Consider the following 25,499-nt stretch of genomic DNA (forward strand, 5'->3'; position numbering starts at 1 on the left):
CACCCCTGACAATTTCCATGATTTCCATTTATAAATCGGTGTTTGGATCAGCAATTTCATTTTGATCTATCAAATAACTGATGGACACAGTAATATTTCAGTAGTGAAATTAGGTTTATTGGATTAACAGAAAATGTGCAATATGCATCGAAACAAAAGTAGACTGGTGCATACATTTGGGCACCCCAATAGAAAAATCACATCAATATTTAGTAAAATAACAGCCTCTAGACGCTTCCCATAGCCTCTAATGAGTGTCTGGATTCTGGATGAAGGTATTTTGGACCATTCCTCCTTACAAAACATCTCCAGTTCAGTTAGGTTTGATGGTTGCCGAGCATGGACAGCCTGCTTCAAATCATCCCACAGATTCTCAATGATATTCAGGTCTGGGGACTGGGATGGCCATTCCAGAACATTGTACTTGTTCCTCTGCATAAATGCCCGGGTAGATTTTGAGCAGTGTTTTGGGTCATTGTCTTGTTGAAATATCCAGCCCCGGCGTAACTTCAACTTTGTGACTGATTCTTCAACATTATTCCCAAGAATCTGCTGATATTGAGTGGAATCCATGCGACCCTCAACTTTAACAAGATTCCCAGTACTGGCACTGGCCACAGCCCCACAGCATGATGGAACCCCCACCAAATTTTACTGTGGGCAGCAAGTGTTTTTCTTGGAACGCTGTGTTCTTTTGCCGCCATGCATAACGTCCCTTACTATGACCAAATAACTCAATCTTTGTTTCATCAGTCCACAGCACCTTATTCCAAAATGAAGCTGGCATGTCCAAATGTGCGTTTGCATACCTCAAGCGACTCTGTTTGTGGCGTGTGTGCAGAAAAGGCTTCTTCCGCATCACTCTCCCATACAGCTTCTCCTTGTGCAAAGTGCGCTGAATTGTTGAACGATGCAGTGACACCATCTGCAGCAAGATGATGTTGTAGGTCTTTGGAGGTGGTCTGTGGGCTGTTTTTGACCGTTCTCACCATCCTTCGACTTTGCCTCTCCGATATTTTACTTGGCCTGCCACTTCTGGCCTTAACAAGAACTGTGCCTGTGGTCTTCCATTTCCTCACTATGTTCCTCACAGTGGACACTGACAGCTTAAATCTCTGCGATAGCTTTTTGTAGCCTTCCTCTAAACCATAATGTTGAACAATCTTTGTTTTCAGGTCATTTGAGAGTTGTTTTGAGGCCCCCATGTTGCCACTCTTCGGAGGAGAGTCAAAGAGAACAACAAATTGCAATTGGCCACCTTAAATACCTTTTCTCATGATTGGATGCACTTGTCTATGAAGTTCAAGGCTTAATGAGCTCACCGAACCAATTGTGTGTTCCAATTAATCAGTGCTAAGTAGTTACAGGTATTAAAATCAACAGAATGACAAGGGTGCCCACATTTCTGCATAGCCTATTTTTCACATCTGATTTAATTCCATACAACTTAATATTGCTACACTAAAAATCTTTGTCTGGACAATACCCCAGTACTCAGCTTTTATTAGAAAATGAATGGCATGCCATTGTGATCATTTTCTGTGACGACAGAGTCAATTATTATGCAGCCTCAGAGGGGTGTCCAAACTTTTTCATACGACTGTATATCTATCTCAGTCTGGTTGTTGGCAATAAACCATGTTTTCATCAAAGGGCTGTTTATGTCTAGGCAGCCTTACCAGAAGAAGACTTGGTGATAAAACAAAAATATATTTAGGTGTTTTTGTCTTTCACCCGGTTTCAGTTATCACCCTGAGCAGAATGCAGGGGCCATGTAAAACATGGCTAAAGTGGCATATTGATGATGGTATGATGGCTGCCCCAGCTTTGATTTATCGGTGTTTGTGTTGTGTGTGTGTGTGTGTGTTGTGTGCGTGTGTATTTGGGTCTTCTGTCCCATCACTCCTGTTTATAATATGAGCTCTCCTTAACTAAGTCCTTTTGCTGTGGAGTCCATGCATTCTTAGAGGGAGGGAGGAACATGGTAATGAACAGCTCTGTATATCACGTCACTAGGCCATGTTTTAAACACGTTTAGAGGGAGGGAGGAACATGGTAAAGAACAGCTCTGTATATCACGTCACTAGGCCATGTTTTAAACACGTTTAGAGGGAGGGAGGAACATGGTAAAGAACAGCTCTGTATATCACGTCACTAGGCCATGTTTTAAACACGTTTTGTTGTTGCTAATAGGTTTTGATGGTAATTTGAATATGAATGAATATTCCTCTGATTGTGAGAATAGCATATTTACCTTTTGGTTCACAGGCCTCTTCAATGTTACATCTCTATCTGTGGTCTGTTTTAAAATGGTCTGTTTAATGATCCACTGGGATGGAGGCTAGATTCATGTTTGTCTGCTTTGAAACCTGTTGACCCCATGCAGCCAAGTTATTTGGGCAAGCAACGTGGCAGTTACTCTGTCACTCCCACCCATATTAGCTGACTAGAGACATACATGCTAAAGGCTTCCTTTTCATTTCTCTGTGGTTTTTAAAACTATTCACTGACAAATAGTGTTTAATGTTTGGACTTTGTGCATCTTAGCAACCAGCGAAGCCACAGAACTCAAGCCAGCATTGCAGCAGGACAGTGGAGCTTGAACATGGTTTTCTCTGTTCTTCTCTCTGGAGTCTGAGCTGTAGGGCTACGACACACTGTAAACTCACACTGTAAAGTATATTTGGCATGTCTGAAGCACGTGTGCAGGTTATATTAACCCTCCATTCTCCCTCCCCAGCCCATGACTGCTGTGAGTCGGTGCAGGTCACGCTGTGCTCTGCGCGGTCTGATGGCTCGGTGGACCCTGTGGCCGAGGAGCGCTTCCAATTCGTCCAGGACCTGGCCTTCGACATGGCCCAGTTCCTGGTGAGCGCTGCAGGGCGGGCCGACGGTCTGGAGGGGGCTCTGTTGCTGGATGAGTGCCAGATCCCCCTGCAGGAGTGTGAGAGACTAGACGAGAGCCTCTCCCTGGCACTCAGACACCTGGCCCTGCCCCAGGGGTGGAGCGTCCTGGGCTCCAACGTAGGCACACCACCAGGCACCAACCTGGACAACAGCATTGGTGAGTAGGGATGGGGTCTCTGCTTTGTGTGTCTCTGTGCGTCTACTTCTGTATGTTTCTCACAGTTTAGTGTTGCAGCACGGTCTGTCTGTACATTATTATGCCTTATACCCTCTTAATGTATGTGCCTGTAGATTTCCTACAGTATGTGTTGCTGTGTTCTGTTCACACCTCAGTGAGGTAATTAGGGAACATTTGTTGTTTCCACCGAGAGATGATTTGGCCGGGGTCCCATTCCGCTGTATGAGTAGTGGAGCGTGCCCACCAGGTGGTTCACTAATGATACTCCAGCTCCGCCTGTGCATTAATGTTCGCAACAGCCACCTTTAGGAGAAAGATCCACTCCAGCTAACGGCCAATCAGAGGTCACTTTATTCATTTTGTGTTTTTTTGGAGGGGCTCTGACATGTGTAACTACTTTCAGTCAAACTGCAGCGATTCTGTTAATTGGCACACAGAGGGTCCTGACAGAGGATAGAGTCTGACTAGAGAGGTCTACCCTAGAAAGGAGAGGAAGGGCTTTAGCTGAGAGAGCAGTGTCCCCTGGGATAGCACCAGTTCTCCACTCCTGATGTTCATGGCTCGGCTTTCCGACTGCGTTTACACCCACTTTATTTCCTCTGTGTTTCTGTTTTCTGCTCCTCATCATCATAAATCAGGAATGCAATGTCAGATATGCTAAAAACAAACATTCCCACCCAATTAATAAGTAGGCAGTAACACACAGTGTTTATATGGCCTATTAACCAGAGCCTGGGACATATTCTGGAGCACAAAAGGGGACATTTGGGATAAATGTCGGCTCTGGTCAGAGCTGACTTGTACTTGTTTCATTTGGAGACAGTAAGCCTCTTCTTGTCAGTAGAGTGTTAGTGTGCTATCACCTCTCTCTCTGCTCCTCTCTGTTCCTCTCTGCTCCTCTCCTCTCCTCTCCTCTCTCTCTACTCCTCTCTCTTTGTTCCCTTCTCCTCTCTTCTCTCTCTGCTCCTCTCTCCTCTGCTCCCCTCCCCTCTTCTCTCTCTGCTCCTCTCTTCTCTCTCTGCTCCTCTCTTCTCTCTCTCTACTTCCCTCTTTCTCTGCTTCCCTCTTTCTCTGCTCCCCTCTCATCTCTCTGCTCCCCTCTCTCTCTCTGCTCCTCTCTCCTCTCCTCCCCTCTCTCTCTGCTCCTCTCCTCTCCTCCCTTCTCTCTCTGCTCCTCTCTCTCTGCACCAGTAATAAGAGATTGTGGTAAAGGAGGAAAAACCTGGTATTTTAGGATGAAATAATTGTGCACGAACAGTCATGAAAAAACTAGAGGCAGATGAGACAGACAGGCAGCCCTTTCAGCCACTTGAATGTATGGCCCTATAGCAATATACTGTAATAGTATAGGACCCATAGGTCATCATGAAAACTATTGGCTCCTGCTGGGTAATTTGGAACACCATACTGGAGAAGACAGATTTCTGTTTTCTAACATTGTCTAACATTGTCAGTGCTTAGCAATTATAATCCATCATGCACATATCTTTAGTTAAGAATGTAAACTCCAGGCTGATTTGATATTTACAGCAATACTACAGAAAGCCATTTGAAGGACCTTTCAGTCCTTTGTGCTTCTCATCCCCTGAGACTTTTGTTGACATAGGCACATATGAGCTGTGTCCCAAATGACGAGGATGCTGCCTCCCAATCCCAAGGTACCTTAAAGTGCTGCCTTCTAAGGGGCCTTCATTCAGGTTGTGACTACAGGGAGATCAGCTATGACCGGAAGTGACTTTTGTAGCAGGTTAGGAGAGCATTTTATCTAACTCTGTCTGAACCTTTTCCTAACCTTAACCTAAGTCCCCAACCTGCCACTTTAATTATCATAACCTGCTGCGTAGATTCTCCTAACCTGCTATAAAAAAGTCCTTCCGGTCGTAGTTGTACTCCGTCTAATCAGAACTCTTCATTCGGCTATTTTGAAGGTAGCATCCCATGTATCCTTTGCCGGGGAGGCTAACCCACAACACCTTGTTTTTCAGCTGACATTAAATTGAAGTAGCCTTCTAATCTAGTTAGATTGCATCATATCACCTTTCAATATTAGTTGTCAACTAATATAACACCACGTTATCTTGACCATCCGTGTCATTTAATAATATGCACGGGTGTGATGGTTTGATAGTATGAATGAATCACAATGCAAGCCTACTTATTAGAAAAAACAATAGAAGCTCGAATGCAATATTAGCTTCACACTGAAACACCACTATTATGGTTATTAATAATTCCTAAACACTCAGTAAAATAGCTTATTTAGCTATATATAAAAAAAAAAAAATGTAGCCTCTATCATGCAAGCTTACCTGTCATGTCCACAACGATGGAGCAGCACACCAAGCAATATGCGAGAGGAGGACCCTATAACGTAGGATAATTATTCTGGTCGGTGTCAACTTAATTCATTAACAGGTACTGAGGAGATCGACTCTGTTACTTGTTTACTTGTTATTCATGTCAGATATTTCAATTTTGGGATAGTTGTTCACTGAATTGCTAGCTCACCCTGCTACAGTGACTACAATGTAAACAAATGTCTCGCGCTCAGTGGAATGTGAATGTGTTATCACGTGATGCTGCCTTGGGCCTTGTCCCAAATGGAAAGTGCTACCTACTAAGATAGGTTCATTGGGAAGCAGGTAGGCAGCAGGCAGCTGCCCTTTGGATCGGGACACAACCATGGTCTGAATTCCAAAGCCCTAAAATCGGTATGCTGTGTACCCATGTCTGCATCTAGTCTACCGTCTGTGTATTTAGCTTTGACTGATGACAGATTGTAATACTAACAGAATGTGTTTAGTCCTCTAATGTTAGTTCCAATTCCTGCATTCTGTCAGAGCTGATGTGGTGAGCAGATGTTCTGTCTGGGTTGTAAACCAGTGCCTCTGTCAGGAATAGATAAGAGGAACACAAAAACTCACAGAGCTAGAAGACTGAGCCCCTCCTATCAGCCTCTCAAAGGACTGCTTTGTCTTGTCCACTCAGTGATAGATATATATCCCTATTAAACGCATTGGGATAGGTTTATAGTATCAGAATGGCTTTGATCCTTTTTTCTCAGGGAATCAGCATGTAAGAGCACAGGGATCTGCCTAGTAACAATTTACAGAACAAGCCAACAATGTATGGCGAGCTAGAAACACCTGTCAGATTGGCCGGTTTATATGCTTCAGGTGGTTCTGGGTCTGACGTGCACCCATATGAAAGCATGCTGTCCTCTATTTGGTGGGACATGTGAGCCTGCTTATATCCCCTGTGCTTTGCATCTCCTCCGGTTCCACTATTACCCGAGGTCTTCCCTGATAATATTTGATTCCAAAACTCTTTGATGTTTGAAAAAAGAAAAGGGGGAAAGATGAATGGTCCTTTTAGAATAGATGATGCTGCAGTCAGGTTAGGAACATTTCATTCCTCTCCCCAACCTGCCGGTAGAGTGGGCCAGCTGTTTAATGCCTTATCCAGCCCTGGCATTTCCTGAAGCTGGTCCAGGGCACCTTGGTGAGGCACAGTGAGCCTTGAAACTGGAGCTAGCAGCAGGCCACCTGGCCCAGAGGCTCTCTCTGTTAGCTGGCTCTGCTGGCCCCTCCCGGTCTAGAGGCTCTCTCTGTTAGCTGGCTCTGCTGGCACCGCCCAGTCTAGAGGCTCTCTCTGTTTGCTGGCTCTGCTGGCACTGCCTGGTCTAGAGGCTCTCTCTGTTAGCTGGCTCTGCTGGCACCAACCGGCCCAGAGGCTCTCTCTGTTTGCTGGCTCTGCTGGCCCCTCCCGGTCTAGAGGCTCTCTCTGTTAGCTGGCTCTGCAGGCCCCGCCCGGTCTAGAGGCTCTCTCTGTTAGCTGGCTCTGCTGGCACCAACCGGCCCAGAGGCTCTCTCTGTTTGCTGGCTCTGCTGGCACCGCCCAGTCTAGAGGCTCTCTCTGTTAGCTGGCTCTGCTGGCACCAACCGGCCCAGAGGCTCTCTCTGTTTGCTGGCTCTGCTGGCCCCTCCCGGTCTAGAGGCTCTCTCTGTTAGCTGGCTCTGCAGGCCCCGCCCGGTCTAGAGGCTCTCTCTGTTAGCTGGCTCTGCTGGCACCAACCGGCCCAGAGGCTCTCTCTGTTTGCTGGCTCTGCTGGCCCCGCCCGGTCTAGAGGCTCTCTCTGTTAGCTGGCTCTGCTGGCACCAACCGGCCCAGAGGCTCTCTCTGTTTGCTGGCTCTGCTGGCACCGCCCAGTCTAGAGGCTCTCTCTGTTAGCTGGCTCTGCTGGCCCCGCCCGGTCTAGAGGCTCTCTCTGTTAGCTGCATGATGGCACCGCCTGGCCTAGAGGCTGTCTTTGTTAGGTGGCTCTACTGGCACCTCCCGGCCACAGCCAAAAACTAATTCTGAGTAAAATAAAGCACAGAGGGGCATTAATATCATGAAGAACGTAGAAAAACTCCTAAAGGCATATTTCATCCCTTGTCACATCGGCTGCCAGCGCTCTAAATGCCAACAGAGGATCTGCTAGCATTCCAGCGCATCGCCCGGCGTCTATTAGACTGAGGGTTTGTGGGAGAAAAGTAGCCATGAGAATCCAGCACTGGTGGAAAATCTGATTTGTTAGTGTCTCTCCCTACTCCTGTAAGTGGTTGTTGGAGTGAGAGTTCTACCATAGAATGGGGCTGACAGAGAGGAAATGACGGCCCATGCTCATATTGTCTCTGTGTTTCTACAAATCGGATCCACTGAACTGAGCCTGTAGAGATCTGGAGCGGGGTTGATTTTATTTTTCACGTTGATAATTTCCCGTCAACTGTAGGCCATTGAGTTTATATTGTTTATTATGCATGCATTATGGTAAGTTCGGGTATTACAGATTTCCTAACATTTGTTTTGTTCTTTTTGTCCTGTGTGTCTGTCAGTGTGACGAAATACAGTGCCTGTTTTTCTTGTTTTACTTCCCTTTTTCTCTGCCATCTTCTGACAGGAAAATGAGACCTAAACATAAAAACAACCTCTACTCTGCAGTGGTTATTACAATCTCTGCTTCAAGACTCCTGGGGCCTCATTTATCAACATTGTGTAGAAACTATTCTAAAATACTACTTACGAAAGAATTTAGAAATTTGTACGCATAGAAAAAGTGTGATTTATCAAACAATCCTACGAGCTTCATACTCACAGTGGTAGGAGATGATAACTGTTGATAAATACAAATTCTTCTCAGTGCTCGTGCACAACCTTGGCTATTTGGTTCAAATCAAACTTTATTTGTCACATGCGCCGAATACAATACCGTGAAATGCTTACTTACAAGCCCGTAACCACCAGTGCAGTTCAAGAAAGAGTTAAGACAAGATTTACCAAAAATAAATAACAAATTAACACAATAAAATAACAATAACGAGGCTGTGTACAGGGGGTACCGGTACCCAGTCAGGGTGCGGAGGTACAGGTTGGTTGAGGTCATTTGTACATGTAGGTGGGGTGAAGTGACTATGCATAGATAATAAACAGCGAGTAGCATCAATGTAAAAACAAATGGGGGGTATGAATATAAATAGTCCGGGTGGCCATTTGATTAATTGTTAAGCAGTCTTATGGCTTGGGTGTAGAGCTTTGACCCAGTGATGTACATGATCCTCTGTAGCGCCTTACGGTCAGATGCCGAGCAGTTGTCATACCAGGCAGTGATGCAACCCGTCAGGATGCTCTCGATGGTGCAGCTGTAGAACTTCTTGAGCAGCTGGGGACCCATGCCAAATCTTTTTAGTCTCCTGAGGGGGAAAAGGTGTCATCGTGCCCGCTTCACAACTGTCTTGGTGTGTTTGGACCATGATAGGTTGTTGGTGATGTGGATACCAAGGACCTTGAAACTCTCGACATGCTCCACTACAGCCCCTTTAATGGGGGCCTGTTCGGCCCGCCTTTTCCTGTAGTCCACGATCAGCTCCTTTGTCTTGCTCACATTGAGGTAGAGGTTGTTGTCCTGGCACCACACTGCCAGGTCTCTGACCTCCTCACTATAGTCTGTCTCATCGTTGTCGGTAATCAGGCCTACCACTTTTGTGTCGTCAGCAAACGTAATGATAGTTTTGGAGTCTTGTTTGGCCACGCAGTCGTGGGTAAAGAGTGACCACCATCTATGGTAAAAATCATCCCTTTAAAGCCAGTGGGGAATATACAACTCCGTACCATGAAATAGCCTACAACGGCGCAACCAAAAAAAGCTTAAAACAAAACACTGAGTACAACCAAAAGGTTTAATTTGGCTGCCTCGGTTATATTTTGATCATTAAAAATGCAAACGTAAGTATAAAGCGAGGACCAATTGGGCCATTTCAAGTTGCCTTAACAATGGAAAATAGAGTTCAAATGAGTAGGCAAAACTCACTAATAAGCCATCAGCTCCCTCCTGTAGGCCTCCACATTTAGCAGTGTTTTTTTGCGCATCACATAACCTATCACCTGTACATTAAGAGTGGAAACCTTTTCTGTTCACATAGTTGAACTCATTATGGGATGGTGCTTTTATGGTGATGTGGGTGCTGTCTATTGCTCAGTTCATATTTGCGAACCCATTGATGGCAAAGAAACCCCTCTTGACTTCAACCTGTTGTGCGATGGTGTTTTGGTGATGATTGCATCCAAAACATTGGCTCATAGAGGGATGTGAGATGGCGATCTGCAATCTCCCGCAGAAACGTGTCTGTTGCCAAAATCCAGAGGGTAGATAGCACTTTGATGTGCACCGGAATGGAACGTTTGCCTTTCTAAAGTAGGTCTCACATCCTCACAAAGATCCTATGAGATTGGTTTTGGGAAACGATATCTGATGAACCGATCTGTACTTTCTGCAAAAAAGTCCCACCTGTCTCTAAAAACGCACTCTCTGCGAAATGCAGCGTGTGCCAAATCTTCCAACAGTTTATAGTTTATAGTATTTCAACAGAGGTCTCAATTTCACACGTGCCTCTAATTTAGCAAAATGACTGTACTTTATATTGATTAATATTGTAACAAAGGCACTGATATGGTCAAATTATATATAGCCTGTCAAGATATGTTGCATGAATTCACAATGGAAATACAATTAATTAGGCCCACTATCATCATTATTAGGCCCACTATCATAATTTAAAAAAAGGTCAACATATATTTTTTCCTCATTCTGTGCTTGACAAGCAGCTCCCTCATTCCAGCACTTGGCACGTGTGTGTACGCATGGTCATGGTTGTGTGAATTCACACACACCCAACCAAATGTTTATACTGATAAATCTCACACTTTGCGTGTACATGATCCTACGCATGGATTACGCGCAGATTTCTGCCTTCATATGATTGATAAATGAGACCCCTGTTGTTAGACCTGGTGTAACTGTGTTAAATCCTCACCCCTGCTAGGACCTAATCCTTATCTCCTCAATACCAGGTTACGGTTCTAGTAGGACTCCGTTTTGTGGCAGTCTTTTTCCCAGCCTCTGAATCCTCCCCCTGTGTGTCCTCATACTGTTGGGATGGTAATGGCGATTGCCAGGCCCCATCGACAAGGCCAGATTACAGTGGGGCAAAAAAGTATTTAGTCAGCCACCAATTGTGCAAGTTCTCCCACTTAAAAAGATGAGGGAGGCCTGTAATTTTCATCATAGGTACACTTCAACTATGACAGACAAAATAAGAGAAAGAAAATCACATTGTAGGATTTTTAATGAATTTATTTGCAAATTATGGTGGAAAATAAGTATTTGGTCACCTACAAACAAGAAAGATTTCTGGCTCTCACAGACCTGTAACTTCTTCTTTAAGAGGCTCTCCTGTCCTCCACTCGTTACCTGTATTAATGGCACCTGTTTGAACTTGTTATCAGTATAAAAGACACCTGTCCATAACCTCAAACAGTCACACTCCAAACTCCACTATGGCCAAGACCAAAGAGCTGTTAAAGGACACCAGAAACAAAATTGTAGACCTGCACCAGGCTGAATCTGCAATAGGTAAGCAGCTTGGTTTGAAGAAATAAACTGTGGGAGCAATTATTATTATTATTATAATGGAAGACATACAAGACCACTGATAATCTCCCTCGATCTGGGGCTCCACGCAATATCTCACCCCGTGGGGTCAAAATGATCACAAGAACGGTGAGCAAAAATCCCAGAACCACACGGGGGGACCTAGTGAATGACCTGCAGAGAGCTGGGACCAAAGTAACAAAGCCTACCATCAGTAACACACTACTCCGCTAGGGACTCAAATCCTGCAGTGCCAGACGTGTCCCCCTGCTTAAGCCAGTACATGTCCAGGCCCGTCTGAAGTTTGCTAGAGAGCATTTGGATGATCCAGAAGAAGATTGGGAGAATGTCATATGGTCAGATGAAACCAAAATATAACTTTTTGGTAAAAAATCAACTCGTCGTGTTTGGAGGACGAAGAATACTTAGTTGCATCCAAAGAACACCATACCTACTGTGAAGCATGGGAGTGGAAACATCATGCTTTGGGGCTGTTTTTCTGCAAAGGGACCAGGACGACTGATCCGTGTAAAGGAAAGAATGAATGGGGCCATGTATCGTGAGATTTTGAGTGAAAACCTCCTTCCATCAGCAAGGGCATTGAAGATGAAACGTGGCTGGGTCTTTCAGCATGACAATGATCCCAAACACACCGCACGGGCAACGAAGGAGTGGCTTCGTAAGAAGCATTTCAAGGTCCTGAAGTGGCCTAGCCAGTCTCCAGATCTCAACCCCATAGAAAATCTTTGGAGGGAGTTGAAAATCCGTGTTACCCAGCAACAGCCCCAAAACATCACTGCTGTAGAGGAGATCTGCATGGAGGAATGGGCCAAAATACCAGCAACAGTGTGTGAAAACCTTGTGAAGACTTACAGAAAACGTTTGACCTCTGTCATTGCCAACAAAGGGTATATAACAAAGTATTGAGATAAACTTTTGTTATTGACCAAATATATTTTATTTTATTTTCCACCATAATTTGCAAATAAATTCATTAATGATTCATTAAATTACAGGCCTCTCTCATCTTTTTAAGTGGGAGAACTGGTTGGTGGCTGACTAAATAATTTTTTGCCCCGCTGTATCTCCTACTACATCACTCCTACTACATCATTGTGATCGGTAGGGAGAAGGTCTCCATAAGACTTAATCACTTACTCACACCGAATTGGACTATAGCTGTGTGTTTTTTTAGTTAGACACACAGTTAGTCAGGCCTTCCTGGTGACTCAGTGTGCATTGAAGCAGAGAATCAGCAGTCTGACCAGTAGGAGTGAGAGGGTAGGAGGGGGTGGGGTTAATAGACATATGACTCAGGAAGGACAGTGTGTCACACAGGTTAGGGGGCGGGACTCTGACAGGGTTATCAGTTAAGGCTGATAGCAAAGGTGGGAGGGGTTAGGGAGAGTGGAGAGAGGGACGACCGTGTCCGCCTGCAAACGCACTGAGGGATTTACATATGAACATACTGTACTGCAAAACAGATTATTGGTCACACGGTAGTAGAGAAAACAGGTTGGATATTAAGCAGAAGCTGGAGTGTTGTTGGATGCTCACTGGCAGGACATCGTTGAATGTGTGTTGTGTTCTAGTTAGAAGGCTGTAACTGTTGACCGTCTCTGAGCCCAGTGTAACTCTCCCTCCCTGTGTGTCCCGTTCAGCTGAGCCCGGTCCACACGAGACCCTCTTGCACTTTGCGGCTCGGCGCGGTCTGCGAAGGGTAGCCTTGTTTCTGCTCCAGCAGCCAGGAGGCAGAGAGGCTCTCAGACTGCCCAACAAGCAGGGCTCTACACCAGTCAGCGTGGCAGAGAAGAGGGGCCACGACCAGCTACAGCAGCTCTTCACTGGGTGAGTACTTAACTGGATCACATACTGTATATAACACACATGATCTAAACATGAATAACCTTTTAATAGCCTTTATTACACTAGTAATAACCTTCAGATACATTATTATTATGTTTCTATGGGAGTAGGCTGGCTAGCCAATCGTTTCTACTAACCCTGGGACGGACTGTATGCTGAACATCAGAACTTGCTGAACTAACAGTGTCATCATAATATATTCTGCTGTTTTATCTGTGAATGAAAGGCACAGCCCTCTCCACAGTATTTATTGGCTCTCAACATCGTCACATCTTTACCTAGCACCTCTTCCTCTTTTTTGAACACATACTCTTGCACTCCAATATTCTTCAAGACATTAGCTAGCAAACTAGGATTTGGAATCCAAATCAACGAGAGGTCTTTATGTAACCATGGGAATGGGAGCAGCTCTATGGTTAGGAGGGACTTGTTGTGGATGTTGAAATGTGTTTGGAGTGTTGGCGGTACACACAGATAAGCAGACCAACCAAGGACAGACTCCGGACTGCTGCTGTAAACAGCTGAAGTCAGCACAGAAATCACCAAAGAATCCAACTTTATTTATATGCACTTTGTTAAAGTACATAAAATCAGACTAGTATGGGTCTTTTGTCGTGGGATAAAATCACAAAATGTACCTAGAATTAGGAGGAAAAGTGTACGTGCTAGATGACAGCTCGTAGACTGCACAGCGTTCTCACCGGCTGTGATAGCTGTATGGGACTGTTTTCATGTGCTCTGTGACACATCTGAGCTGTATAAAAACACCAGGCACCACATGTACAAGTGGCGGGAAATAGATGTTCTAGGGTCCTTGTATACAAACTGTCAGAGCTTTATCAGATTTGATCTAGCAGGGGTAGTTCTGTCCTATTGGTAGACGATGAACACAACCTCCACTGGCACCTCACCAAACCAGTTTGTTTACCTGTTCCATCAGTGTCCATGACAAGGTGGTGATCTGTTCTCCAGCTGAGCACATATCAGTGTCCGTGACAAGGTGGTGATCTGTTCTCCAGCTGAGCACATATCAGTGTCCGTGACAAGGTGGTGATCTGTTCTCCAGCTGAGCACATATCAGTGTCCGTGACAAGGTTGTGATCTGTTCTCCAGCTGAGCACATATGAGCAACCTCATTACAGAGATCACCTGAGATCATCAGCTTTCTCTATAACATGGAGATTGAGGTGTCGCCCAGTCCTTGACAGAGATATGCTATCCTGTGCTGACCAGGAACAGTAAAGAGTTGGCCCAGAGACACTCTCAGGCCACATCAACGGTGTCTCTCGGTCGGTCTGCGTCACACAGGCTGTCCCCTGGGTCACCGGATCCTGGGTGTCTGTCGGCCGTGCCCTGGTTTGGTGGAGGCGGTGAAACCTTATAACCATAGGAAAGAAAAGGGCCTGGTGGGAGCTCCTCGGAGAGTTAGTGTGTGTGTGTTACAGAAGAGAACCAAGCTGTAGCTTTTCTCCATACTAGACCAGCATTTTCTTCTTACCTACACTACCTGTACTCCTTCACCTGGACACCAAGCCTATCTGTCTGATATTGTTAGGGGAAGCTGTTATGTTTTTGAAGTAGTCCTGAGTTAAGCTGGGAGTAGAGAGATTGAGTCACCTGGCTGCTGGTGTTAAATGCTCTGAGACAGGATTAGTTCAGGTCAGGGAGAAGCAGAGGGCCTGCTGTTATTTGGCACAAGAAAACAGTTAGGTGTCATGACTGAATTCCAACTCTGAAGACAGCATACATGTGTTAATTCCACCTGCTGACTGTGGGAAGAAGTTGGTTAAGTTGTATACTAGTAATCTAGTAATGAAGTAGTAAAAGCTCTAACATGTATAGTGCAGTTCTGTGTGTTGTTAAGATATCTCCCCTGGATGTGCAGAGAGTTGAGGCTGCCTCAGGCCCCACAAAGTGCCTCTGTTCTTCCCCCGCCCTGCGTCTTGCCTTTCAGTCCCCACTGAGTGATGTCAGGGGGTTGCCATGGACACCCATTCAGCCCTTTATTGCCCTGCATTGGCACTGAGTGCCATGAGGCAGGTGAGAACAGCCCCAGATCGCATCACTACTGCAGACCTGGCTTCAAATACTATTTGAAATCTTTTAGTGTTTGCTCTAACCTGCCTGGAGTACCATATGGCCGTGATATGACGTTTTTGGGACTGTTCCATTTGTCCAATATGCCAGGCAAGCTCAATCAAGCACAGATTAAGTATTTTAAATTATTCCAAATACTATTTGAACCTAGGTCTGCACTCCTGTCCCAGGGGCTTCATGGGGCTGGGGCTAGAGGGGGACTTACATACTCCCTCATTCCTTTTGTTTCTAAAGCCCTATTTCCATCAGATTGTTTTGTTGTGTCTCTCACCGGAGTGTACCAGCAGTGACATCATCACCCCTGAGTCAGTTGGGGTCAGTTACACGCATTGTAAGAGAGTAGAAAATGTGACTCTACCTAGTCAACAGGACAATACACTGCTATAGACATTTCGACCCTACCCAGAGCCAGCTCAACAGGACAATACACTGCTATAGACATTTCGACCCTACCTGGGTTTACCCATTACAAGACACATTTAGTCTAGAACCATGAAGGAAACTTAATTTTAGCTCAGCCATGTTTGGTCTCTTTTCTTCATTTTTGTTACTCGGTAGAAGTGTTTTCACGTGAAGTAGATTAGAAAGGGAGAGGTAGTGTTTTCATTTTCAATTCCACTGATACCGTAGAACAATGAATTAAATACCAGAAAGCTGACCGAGTAGAAGTAGCAATACAATGAAGCTGAACCAGTTTGGAGGTTGGCGGTCGATTGTTGAAAGGTTTGGTAGTACACCATGTCTCCAGTGCCTTCCTACCCCCAGAATGAACCTGTCATTCACACTAGGTGATATATTATGGGCGTAGGTAGTGGTGCTGAATGCTGAATCAGTGCTATGTGATTTGGCTACCTCCGTTCTGACACGGTGTGCTCTGTTTGTGTTGGGCAGGGTTGAGACCTTGTCAGAGACCCGGATAAAGACGGAGGAGAGACAGTGTTACCCAGGAGGCCGAGTGCTGCAGCACCACCCTAAACTGAACACATACACCCTGACGGTGGACACGTTGCTAGGGAAACCTCTGCCCAGACTAAAGGGAGAGGTGGAGGAGCTACAGAAACTCATACAGCGCCACAGAGACGACAAGGTGAGATATATAACTCTATCTGCTTTTAAACCAAGTCTGCTTTCATCTCTTTCTGATTTTAACTCTCACATGTTGTTGTTTTAAATCATGACTTGAGGTATTCCTTACATCTCCTAATGGAGCTAAGGGCTCATACAGTACAGTATGTACTCTCAGATCCTACAACCAAATCTTGTGTGCACTAGCTAGCTAATTAATATCTGCCAAAAGAGAAAACATGGCCTATTGTGATCTACCTGCATGCTCTCCATTTGTTTGCTCTGAAAGTTTTTTGTACATCTTATCTTTACAGGAAGTTAATATGTGTGTGTGTGTGTGTGTGTAATAAATAGTGTGTGATTTATTATTTGTGTCATTTGTTATTCACACTGTGTTTCTGTTTGTGCTGTAGGAAGATCATGTGCTCCAGCAGCAGTCACCAGATGAGCTGAACACTACAGCAGGATCCAGTGGCATCAGCAACACATCAGCACACTCAGCCACAGAGTCCCAGCCCCCCCACAGCCATGCCCAGCAGCGGAGAGAGGGCGAGACTGCAGCTTTCAGCGCACCATCCTGTGGAGACCAGCAGGAGGAAGCTGATAGAGAGAGGACAGGCGTAATCACTGCCACGCAGGGCAGCAAGGCAGGGCGCTGTAAAAGGAACCAGGAAGAGAACGAGAAGTGGAGAGCAGAGACTGAGACGGGCGATAAGGCTGTTGCTGCTCCGACAAAGGCTTCACGAGCCATGGGCCACGCGCAGTCTCAGGAACACACGGAAGCTAAGCATCAGTCCCTGAGGACTACAGTCAGCAGAAGTAGTGGCTGTGGGGACACAAGTGTTCAGAGGACTATGGAAAGGCAGGGCGAGCCTGAGAACATCCAGGAGATGGAGTCTGGGGCTCCTGTGGAGAATGGACAGCACAACAAACATAGCGGTGAGGTTGAGGTGGAGTATGCTGAGGCCACTTCTGAATGTACTCTTCAGACTTTGACGGGAGCAGTGAGCCGCCATGAGGCACAAGCTGTAGAGGCACAGGACTCCGAACAAAGACAGGAAACCACTACAGCAGTGACAAGTTATTCTGTGGAGCCCGAGTGGGCCGATAACAGCAACCAGACCTGGGAGTCTGAGAGGGGCGGTACAGACGAGAGAAAGACAGAGGCAGGAAACCCCAGCCAACAGACCAACGGTAGCACTGAGACAACCAGCAGCAGAAGTGGAGAGACTGACACAAACAGCATGAAGCAGAGCCCCATTATGGTGGAGGGAGAGATCAAGAGCAGCCATTCACACGGACCAGGTTACGTTACAGCAAAAGAACCCAGTGAGCAGCAGGTCCTGGATCAACAAGTTGAGGATACAGTGGAGGTAGTGGCAACCCCACCACAGCCAAGGCAGGACCAGGACGGCACCCACAGCCAGGGCCACGAGACTGGGCAGGAATGTGAGGAACAGCCGTCCACTGACTTAGCCAGCAGAACAGCTGAGGACAGAGAGAGTGGAGAGACCATGGGAGGACAACACTGTGATGTCACGGTCCACACATCCTCTTGTGAGGAGGGGGAACTCGTCCAGTCTGTCGGCTGCTCCACAGACAAACTGTCTAAGGAGGGGACAGTCACAGGACAGGAGGCCCCTGGGAAGAAGGTGTCTGTACAGTGGGCATCGTTAGAAGAGGCAGACTCTCTGGCATGTAGAGAGGAAATAGCAGCCACAGCAGTAGCAGTGGTGGCTGTAGCAGTAGCAGCTGCTGTAGCAAGCCTAGAACAATGTAACTCCAACTCCATGCTGGAGGGAGGCCAGGTACAGGAAGCTGCCGCAGAGAGCCAGAGTAAGCATCAGACTGGACCCAAAGACACTGCACGAAGGTCAGGGGTCACGGTGTCTGAGGCCACTGAGAACCTTAGCACCTCAGACAGGGGTCCGACTGTCTCAGCAAGTCCATTAGAGGAGGATGTGATGGTCAAGAACCCCTCAAAGGGAGCGGATGAGCCTCATGTCAGACAGGTAGAGGAGAACAGTGATCTGTCCAATACCACACATGGAAGTGAGAATGGAGTGGAGGCCCAACTACCAGGCCTGAGTCTGACACAGGAAGAAAGTGTAGAAGCCAGCAGAGAGTGTGCAGACTCCCACTCGCACACGTTATTACATGATGAAAGGGCTATGGACAGACAGAGTGCTGAGGTCATATCCTCCTCCTCCTCTATCTCCCCAGAGAGATCCTCAGAGCTGACACATCAGGAGGCCATCCCAGAGAGCCTGGCCCCACCAGCCCCACCTGAACATACACATACACCCAGTGACTTGACCCTGACCACCCTTACACACCCAGACAGTGGTACATCCCTGAATCCAGAGCTGACTTCCCCCTTGGAGCTAGACAATGGAACAGGCCTGGATGACGAGCAGAACAGCTCCTCTGTGGAAGTAGTCATTGGCATGTCCTTGGGCCTTCAGTCTTCAGACACACTGGAAAGCCTGGATGGTGTGTGTGTGAGAACACTGAATACTAAAGAAGAGCATTCTGAAGATTTAAGACAGCTTGACAAGCCAGTGAAAGGTAAGGCCACATAATAATACACATATAGCTAGTTTGTAGCTAATTATGGCCCTTTTATATCCTGATTTTGCCGTTTTTGTCTTTGTTTTGCTTGCATAGATATTAATTTATTGCTCAAGAAGAATGCTTTTAGTATACAGTCGGCACTAGCTGAAATTCAAAGAGATTTCGGTCATGAGGCTAACCTGAAGCTCATATTTCATTTACATGCACCCTCTACTGCAGGGGTCTCCAACCTTTTCTAGCATCATTTTTTTATAGCTTTCAAATAGGCACATTCTTCTATTCTCCCCCTGGTCCTTGGTGTAGAAGAGATGTGTTTTCTGTCAATATAACTGGTAAAATAATGGTTAATAAGCAACTATAAGGGCCCCCCCAATTTTTTTCAGTAGGCCTAACAGCAGAAACATTCCTAGACCGACACATTCCTCTCTTGTTTAATGCACAATTTAAGGTTACACAAAAAAATCACATTTTTTTAGTTATTTTCCAAGACCTCAAAATTGGTCTTCTGATGCATTGACATTGACTCAGGACGTTTTCCTGGTTTTAGATTTTTTTACTCTCAATAATACACATATTCATAGAGAATTCATGAAGTCAATGTCAATGCATCAGAAGACCAATTTTGAGGTGATTATTTTGTTGTTGTTATGTAATACACCTTTAATTGTATATTAAATAAGAGAGGAATGTGTCTGTCTAGGAATGTTTCTGCTGTTAGGACTACTGATACAGCACTTTGTAAAACAATGGCCAACCAATTGATACAAATAATCATATTCTGTCAGGTAAGCCTGCTTAGCAATTAACATTTACTTGAGAAGGTTTTTGGGGAAAGTTTTTCTGTCTACCCTCAAGACGGTTATCATTAGCATCATTAACTGGCTACGCACAGGGTGATAGACAAATGTGCACACCAAACAGACAGACAAGCAATATTGCTGGTAACGAATTGGCAGATAATGTGTTACGTTTGGCTTTTAGCCAATAGGAGTGGGATAATGTCAATGTGGCTTCGACTGGAAAGTAACCGGGAGCTTTATGTTTTTCACAGTTTGCGATGGAACGCATGAAGAAAACGCATGTACTTTCAGAATTGCTTGGCAAGCTACTCATAGTTTGTGTTCTTATCTTGTATTATTTCTTATTGTTGTTGCATTGTGGGGAAGGAACCTGCAAGTCAGCATTTCATTGGACGATGTATACCATGCGTATCCCATACATACAACTAATTCAAAACTTGAAACTTGAGGATGGCTGCGAGCTGCTGTTAGCTGGTGAACTAACTGTTGGAGACCCCTGCTCTACTGTATACAGTATCTGAGCCTGGCCCAGCTGCTAAGTTCAGGCCCAGTGTGCATCCCTCAAATGCTGTTGAAGTGCACCGCCTGCTCTGAGGCATGGCACACTGTCGTATGACTCTGAGCATGTGACCATTAGTTCAGCTATGTGTCAACTGCTGCTAAAGAGAGGCTGTCATTTGTCATGACATTCTGGCGATGTTGAACTACGGAATATTTACGTCAAACAAGTCCCCAAACAGAAACTAGAACAAAATGTAACTTAAGTCCATAACATTGTCAGCTTTAGTATGTGAATTAGAGAAGCTTCATTTTCAGGAGAAACATAACATGAGCCTCTGGCCTCTGGTCCTTTAGTCAGTCTGAAGAGGTCAAAGGCTTCATATCAGTCATCTAGAGCGCTATGTGAATGGAGCTGGCTGTGTATTTATGTATGTCAGTCTGTGTATCCAAGCAACAATACAATGATCTCACCAGGCTTTACAGTAGGTTCTGAAAATAGAGGTAGCCTGAACGGTGGTCTTCCACTCGGAGCCCCGGGGCAAATCTTGGCAGTCTGTAAGCACATGGCTACGCCCTGGCCCTTTCCCGTCTGGATGGGAATATGAGGCAGAATAGATCCTCTACATCTACACTGATGTGGTATAAATAGCAGGGCAGTGTTGACTGATGCTGAGCAACATCATTGTTCCCTAATAGAAATGACTACGTTTCCCCCAACCTACCTCCTCTCTTCCTGCATGACAGCTGGTTTGTCGTTGCTATCCAAATGGTTGTCAAGGCATAGACCATTTTATACATTAGACACTACTGGTATGATTCGTTATTATGAGTTTGTGTTTTGAGTTCAAATGAAGTTTCATTTACTGAGAGGATTCTGTGTTAGTTTTTCCATAAGGTCATGGCTTCATATTCCTCTTCCTGTGTCATACCTATGTCTCTTACTGTATCTCTCCCCAGACAAAGACATCGTCTGTCCATCCCAGGGAGAAGAGAAGGAGAAGAAGGAATCCCTCTCAGACACGGCAGACTCTACACTGGTGAGTTTGTGTTCATGTGTTTCTGAATGTACAGTCTCAGGTTGTTTAAGAACTAGGAACATAAGTAAAAACGTACTGTGACTCCAGTTCCCACAAATCAGGGGGAAGTCACATGTAGTTTGATTAATGTAACATTTTTTCATGACTGGGAGACTATTTGTTTCTGGGAAGCAGTCTCACCTGACCTCACTAAATAAACCCTTTTCATGTTTGCCTTCACTTCTGGGGATGTCCGTACAAACATGACGCACTTTTCGGCCTGATAAGTTGAACTCTGTCTTCTAAAAGTCGAGTGGGAAGATTTGGGAAAGCTGTGGCCATGCGGTTCACTGTGTGTGTGCGCCCTGCCCTGCCCTGTTTAACCAGGAGAAAAGAAAGATGACCTCACTGTATCTTCTCTCCCCTGAGAGGAGTGATATGAGGGGTAAGAAACAAGCCGTAGAGAGGGAGGCAGAAATAACAGTCTGACAGCAGCAGCAGAAGTGTGAAGGAAGGGAGGGAGAGGAAGTGTCTTATTACCAGCATGATACATCCACACCAGCAGGGCCAGGGCACTGCCCTCCATCACAGCTCTAGAAACATATCTCTTCCTATGGGAAGCCATATTGTTTCATACCATTGTCGTTATCTGTTTTTGACCACCTGGTTCTAAAAGGTTATGTTGTATAGTAGGTATTAGAAACTTGGTGGTTCGAGCCCTGAATGCTGAGTGATTGACAGCCATGGTATATCAGACCATTTATTTTTACTGTTCTAATTACGTTGGTAACCAGTTTATAATAGCAATATAAAACCTCTGGGGTTGTGGTATATGGCCAATATACTGTACCACGGCTAAGGGCCAGTATCCAGGCACTCTGCATTGCGTCGTGCTTAAGAACAGCCCTTGGCCGTGGTATATTGGCCGTATACCACAACCCCTTGGGCCTTATTGCTTAATGATGTTATGGTGAGGGACTGACCTTCCAGATGTAGGCAGCCTTCCTTTGTGATTGTCTTGTGGTATTTTGTGTCAGCATAGGCCACAGAGCCTATGTGACTGGGATGATCTCATACTGTATACTTCATTCATGTCATATGCTTCAGCCACAAACACATGGTGTGTGGCACCACTGTTGCAATCACACAAACAATCACACCACAATCTCACAGTGTGCTCGTCATCGACGTTGTTTAGCTTAAACTCTGTCTGCAACTATGATACTTGTATTTCCTCATGAGGTATTTTAGTATTGTTCAGTTGTAATTGGTTCTGTACTTCTGTTCCCCCCACCACTCTGAATGTGGCGGAGCTGTGCTGCTCTCATGCTAATCTGGGGACACAGAGCCTTCAGAAAGTAGTTATTCCACATTGTGTTGTGTTACAGCCTCAATTAAACATGTATCACCCATCTACAATACACACAATAGCCCATAATAGCCCATTTTTTGCAAATGTATTGAAAATTAAATACAGAAATATACATTTGGCAGCGATTACAGCTGAGTCTTTCTGGGTAAGTCTCTAAGTGCTTTCCACACCTGGATTCTACAACATTTGCCCATTTTATTATTTTCAAAATTCTTCAAGCTCTGTTGATTTGGTTGTTGATCATTGGTAGACAACCATTTTCAAGTCTTACTATAGATTTTCAAACAGATTTCTACATTGTAGAATACTAGTGAAGACATTGAAACTATGAAATAACACATGGAATCATGTAGTAACCAAAAAAGTGTTAAACAAATCAAAATATATTTTAGATTCTTCAAAGTAGCCACCCTTCGCCTTGATGAAAGCTTTGCACACTCTTGGCATTCTCTCAACCAGTTTTGTATTGAGGAAAAAAGTTAATTGCTTTGCCACATTATTTGCAGTATTACTTTAGTGACTTGGATGCATTTGGAATAGGTGTTTTCTGTACAGGCTTCCTCCTTTTCACTCTATCAATTAGGTTGGTAATGTTAGCTTATAATGTTGTTGATCCGTCCTCAGTTCTCCCCTATCACTGCCATTATACACTGTAACTGTTTTAAAACCCTCAAGTCAATTTCCGCGCCCCTGCAGGAATCTAATTAGCATATTATTATTTTTTTATCCCGAAAATTGTTCTTCTCAGGCTATTATGACCCCTCTATTATGACCCCAACATGTCAGTTGTTTTGCTATAGGATGCCTACAAGCCTCAAAATACCTGTCTGAAAATAGCCCAGTACCAGTTTGAAAAACTGATGGAAGTATACACTGATTGTTCAAAACATTAAGAGCATCTTCCTACTATTGAGTTGCTCCCTCCCAGCCTTTTGCCCTCAGAACAGCCTTAATTCATCAGGGCATGGACACAAGGTGTCAAGTGTTCCACAGGGATACTGGTCCACTAGATGTTTTAAAGTCACAATTGGCCTCATGGTGAAATCCACCATATCCATCTCCGGCAACTGAGTTAGGAAGGATGCCTGTATCTTTGTAGTGACTGGGTGTAATAATACACTTTCCATGCTCAAAGGGATATTCAATGTCCATATTTTTTTTAACCATCTACCAGTAGGTGCCCTCCTTTGCGAGGCATTGGAAAACCTAACTGGTCTTTGTGGTTGTATCTGTGTTTGAAATTCACTGCTCAACTGAGGGACCCTACAGAAAATTGTTTGTGTGGGGTACAGAGACGAGATAATCTCCTGAATTTATTTAGTATTGCCATAACAAAGGGGTTGAATACATATTGAAGACATTTCAGCTTTTCATTTTTTTCAATTTGGAAACATTTCAAAAAACATAATTCCACTTTGACATTATGCGGTATTGTATGTAGGCCAGTGACAAGAAATATCAATGTAATAAATGTTTAATTCAGGCTGTAACACAACATCATCTGGAGGAGGTCAAGGGGTGTGAATACTTTCTGAAGGCACTGTAGACAGGGCCACTATCGCAGCTCTCTCTTGGCCAGACTCCCACCTCCCTACATTGTTAGCATTTGAAAGGAATTACACTAACTCTGGAGCACTCTCTCTTTTAAGAAACTCACACAATGTTGTGTGTAATTGCGGACTATTGTTTTAGTTGCTGAAATCAGTCGTTTTGGATAAAAATGTAATTTTATGTGACGTCGGAGCTCCAGTCCGCCAACACTAGTCGCCGCTCAACTCCATCGTAAATCATGAAGTTGAGTTTAACAGGAACAGGAACCTTGACAAACATTTTTCAATGGTAAATGGCCTGAGTAAACTATCTTATTTATTCACAATCTTTGGTTTCTGCCTCATTGATTATGACAACATGTCAGAGGGACAGATTGGAGGAGATACCTGGAATAATAACTTGGTGCTTGTCGCCAACAGAGAGATGTTTTACATCAACTGGAGCTGCATGTTAGTCGACAGACTGCACCAGAGATCTACATTTGTTTGAAAATGTTCATGACCAAAGTTTTCAACAATACATGGATCATACAAAGGAGAATATAGAGCACTTACAGATTCACTATTGATATTACATTGATGATATAAAGTAAGATGTTACGTGTGTGGAATGCTTTGTTTTGACATGCATCACAGATTTTAGTGTGAAGGAGTTAATGCGAGGTACAGTTGAGTAATCTTCGAAAAACAGAACTCTTGAGTACTGTGGGGGAAGAGTTGCAGAGAGCAGCCTGGAGAGAAGTAGGTCCTCAAAGACAGAGCAGATGGAGCTTCTGTTCCTGCCAGCCATGGCTGTGTGTCCTCAGGCACCCCCTTGTGTTGTGTTCTAGTATAACTACCTCCAGATGTGTGCTTGGGCTGCTCTTCACTGCAATGCATATGGTTTAACAAGAAAAAGACAACATAGATTATTAAAAGTTGTTTTTATTCTTCTCCAGAAGCCTTGGTTCAGTAATATTTTAGAGGAATTCTTGAGAGCCTGCAGTTTAGTCAGGAATTGTGATTAGGAAGGGTAATGATTTTGAGAGTTTTCACAGGTTACCAAAGCGAGCATGGTATTAAGGCTGTTATAAATCTGGCACTCGTCCTTACTGCAGTGAAATGGGCTGTCTGGGCACTGTACAACTTAGTAGATCCTGAGGCTGCCCAGTGCTCCATTCATAACAGGAAGGAGGTTTTCCACCATATTGTTTGATTTTGGGGACCATTGGGATGGGAGGAAGGGGTAGCTTGTGAAGTCTTCAGTGAGATTGATCAGTGGAGCTAGACAAACACACTGAGCCTGTTCATGGCTCACTGAGTTTGACCATGGTGAGTCTAGCTGTCGTGAGTGTGTGTGAAAAGGGGAATATCAGTCGTTTCACTAAGTCTTTACATATGTCCCTCTTCTTCTCCCTCCCTCTGGTTTCTCTTCCTCTTCCTCCGTAGGTCCTCTGTAGTTGTACAGCAGGATACACGCTTAGAAAAAAAGGTTCCAAAAGGGTTCTTTCGCTGTCCCCATAGGAGAACCCTTTTTGGTTCCAGGTAGAACCCTCTTTGGTTCCAGGTAGAACCCTCTTTGGTTCCAGGTTGAACCCTCTGTGGAAAGGGTTTTACATGGAACC

The 25,499-nt window shown here is 44.9% G+C and overlaps 1 protein-coding gene across 6 annotated transcripts in view; it reads left to right on the forward strand.

The window, feature by feature from the left end:
• The window catches only part of LOC110510174 (A-kinase anchor protein 13), a 155,706-nt gene that overhangs the window by 78,539 nt on the left and 51,668 nt on the right, over window positions 1-25,499 (forward strand). For all 6 annotated transcript variants that reach the window (XM_036971711.1, XM_036971865.1, XM_036971828.1 and 3 more), the window contains exons 4-8: window positions 2,741-3,064; window positions 12,716-12,902; window positions 15,909-16,104; window positions 16,496-18,650; window positions 20,915-20,994. In XM_036971711.1, coding sequence (XP_036827606.1) covers window positions 2,741-3,064; window positions 12,716-12,902; window positions 15,909-16,104; window positions 16,496-18,650; window positions 20,915-20,994 — 2,942 coding nt within the window. The remainder of the gene's footprint in view (window positions 1-2,740; window positions 3,065-12,715; window positions 12,903-15,908; window positions 16,105-16,495; window positions 18,651-20,914; window positions 20,995-25,499) is intronic.

The sequence above is a fragment of the Oncorhynchus mykiss genome, chromosome 1 (assembly GCF_013265735.2).
Source record: "Oncorhynchus mykiss isolate Arlee chromosome 1, USDA_OmykA_1.1, whole genome shotgun sequence".
NCBI classification, from domain to species: Eukaryota; Metazoa; Chordata; class Actinopteri; order Salmoniformes; family Salmonidae; genus Oncorhynchus; species Oncorhynchus mykiss.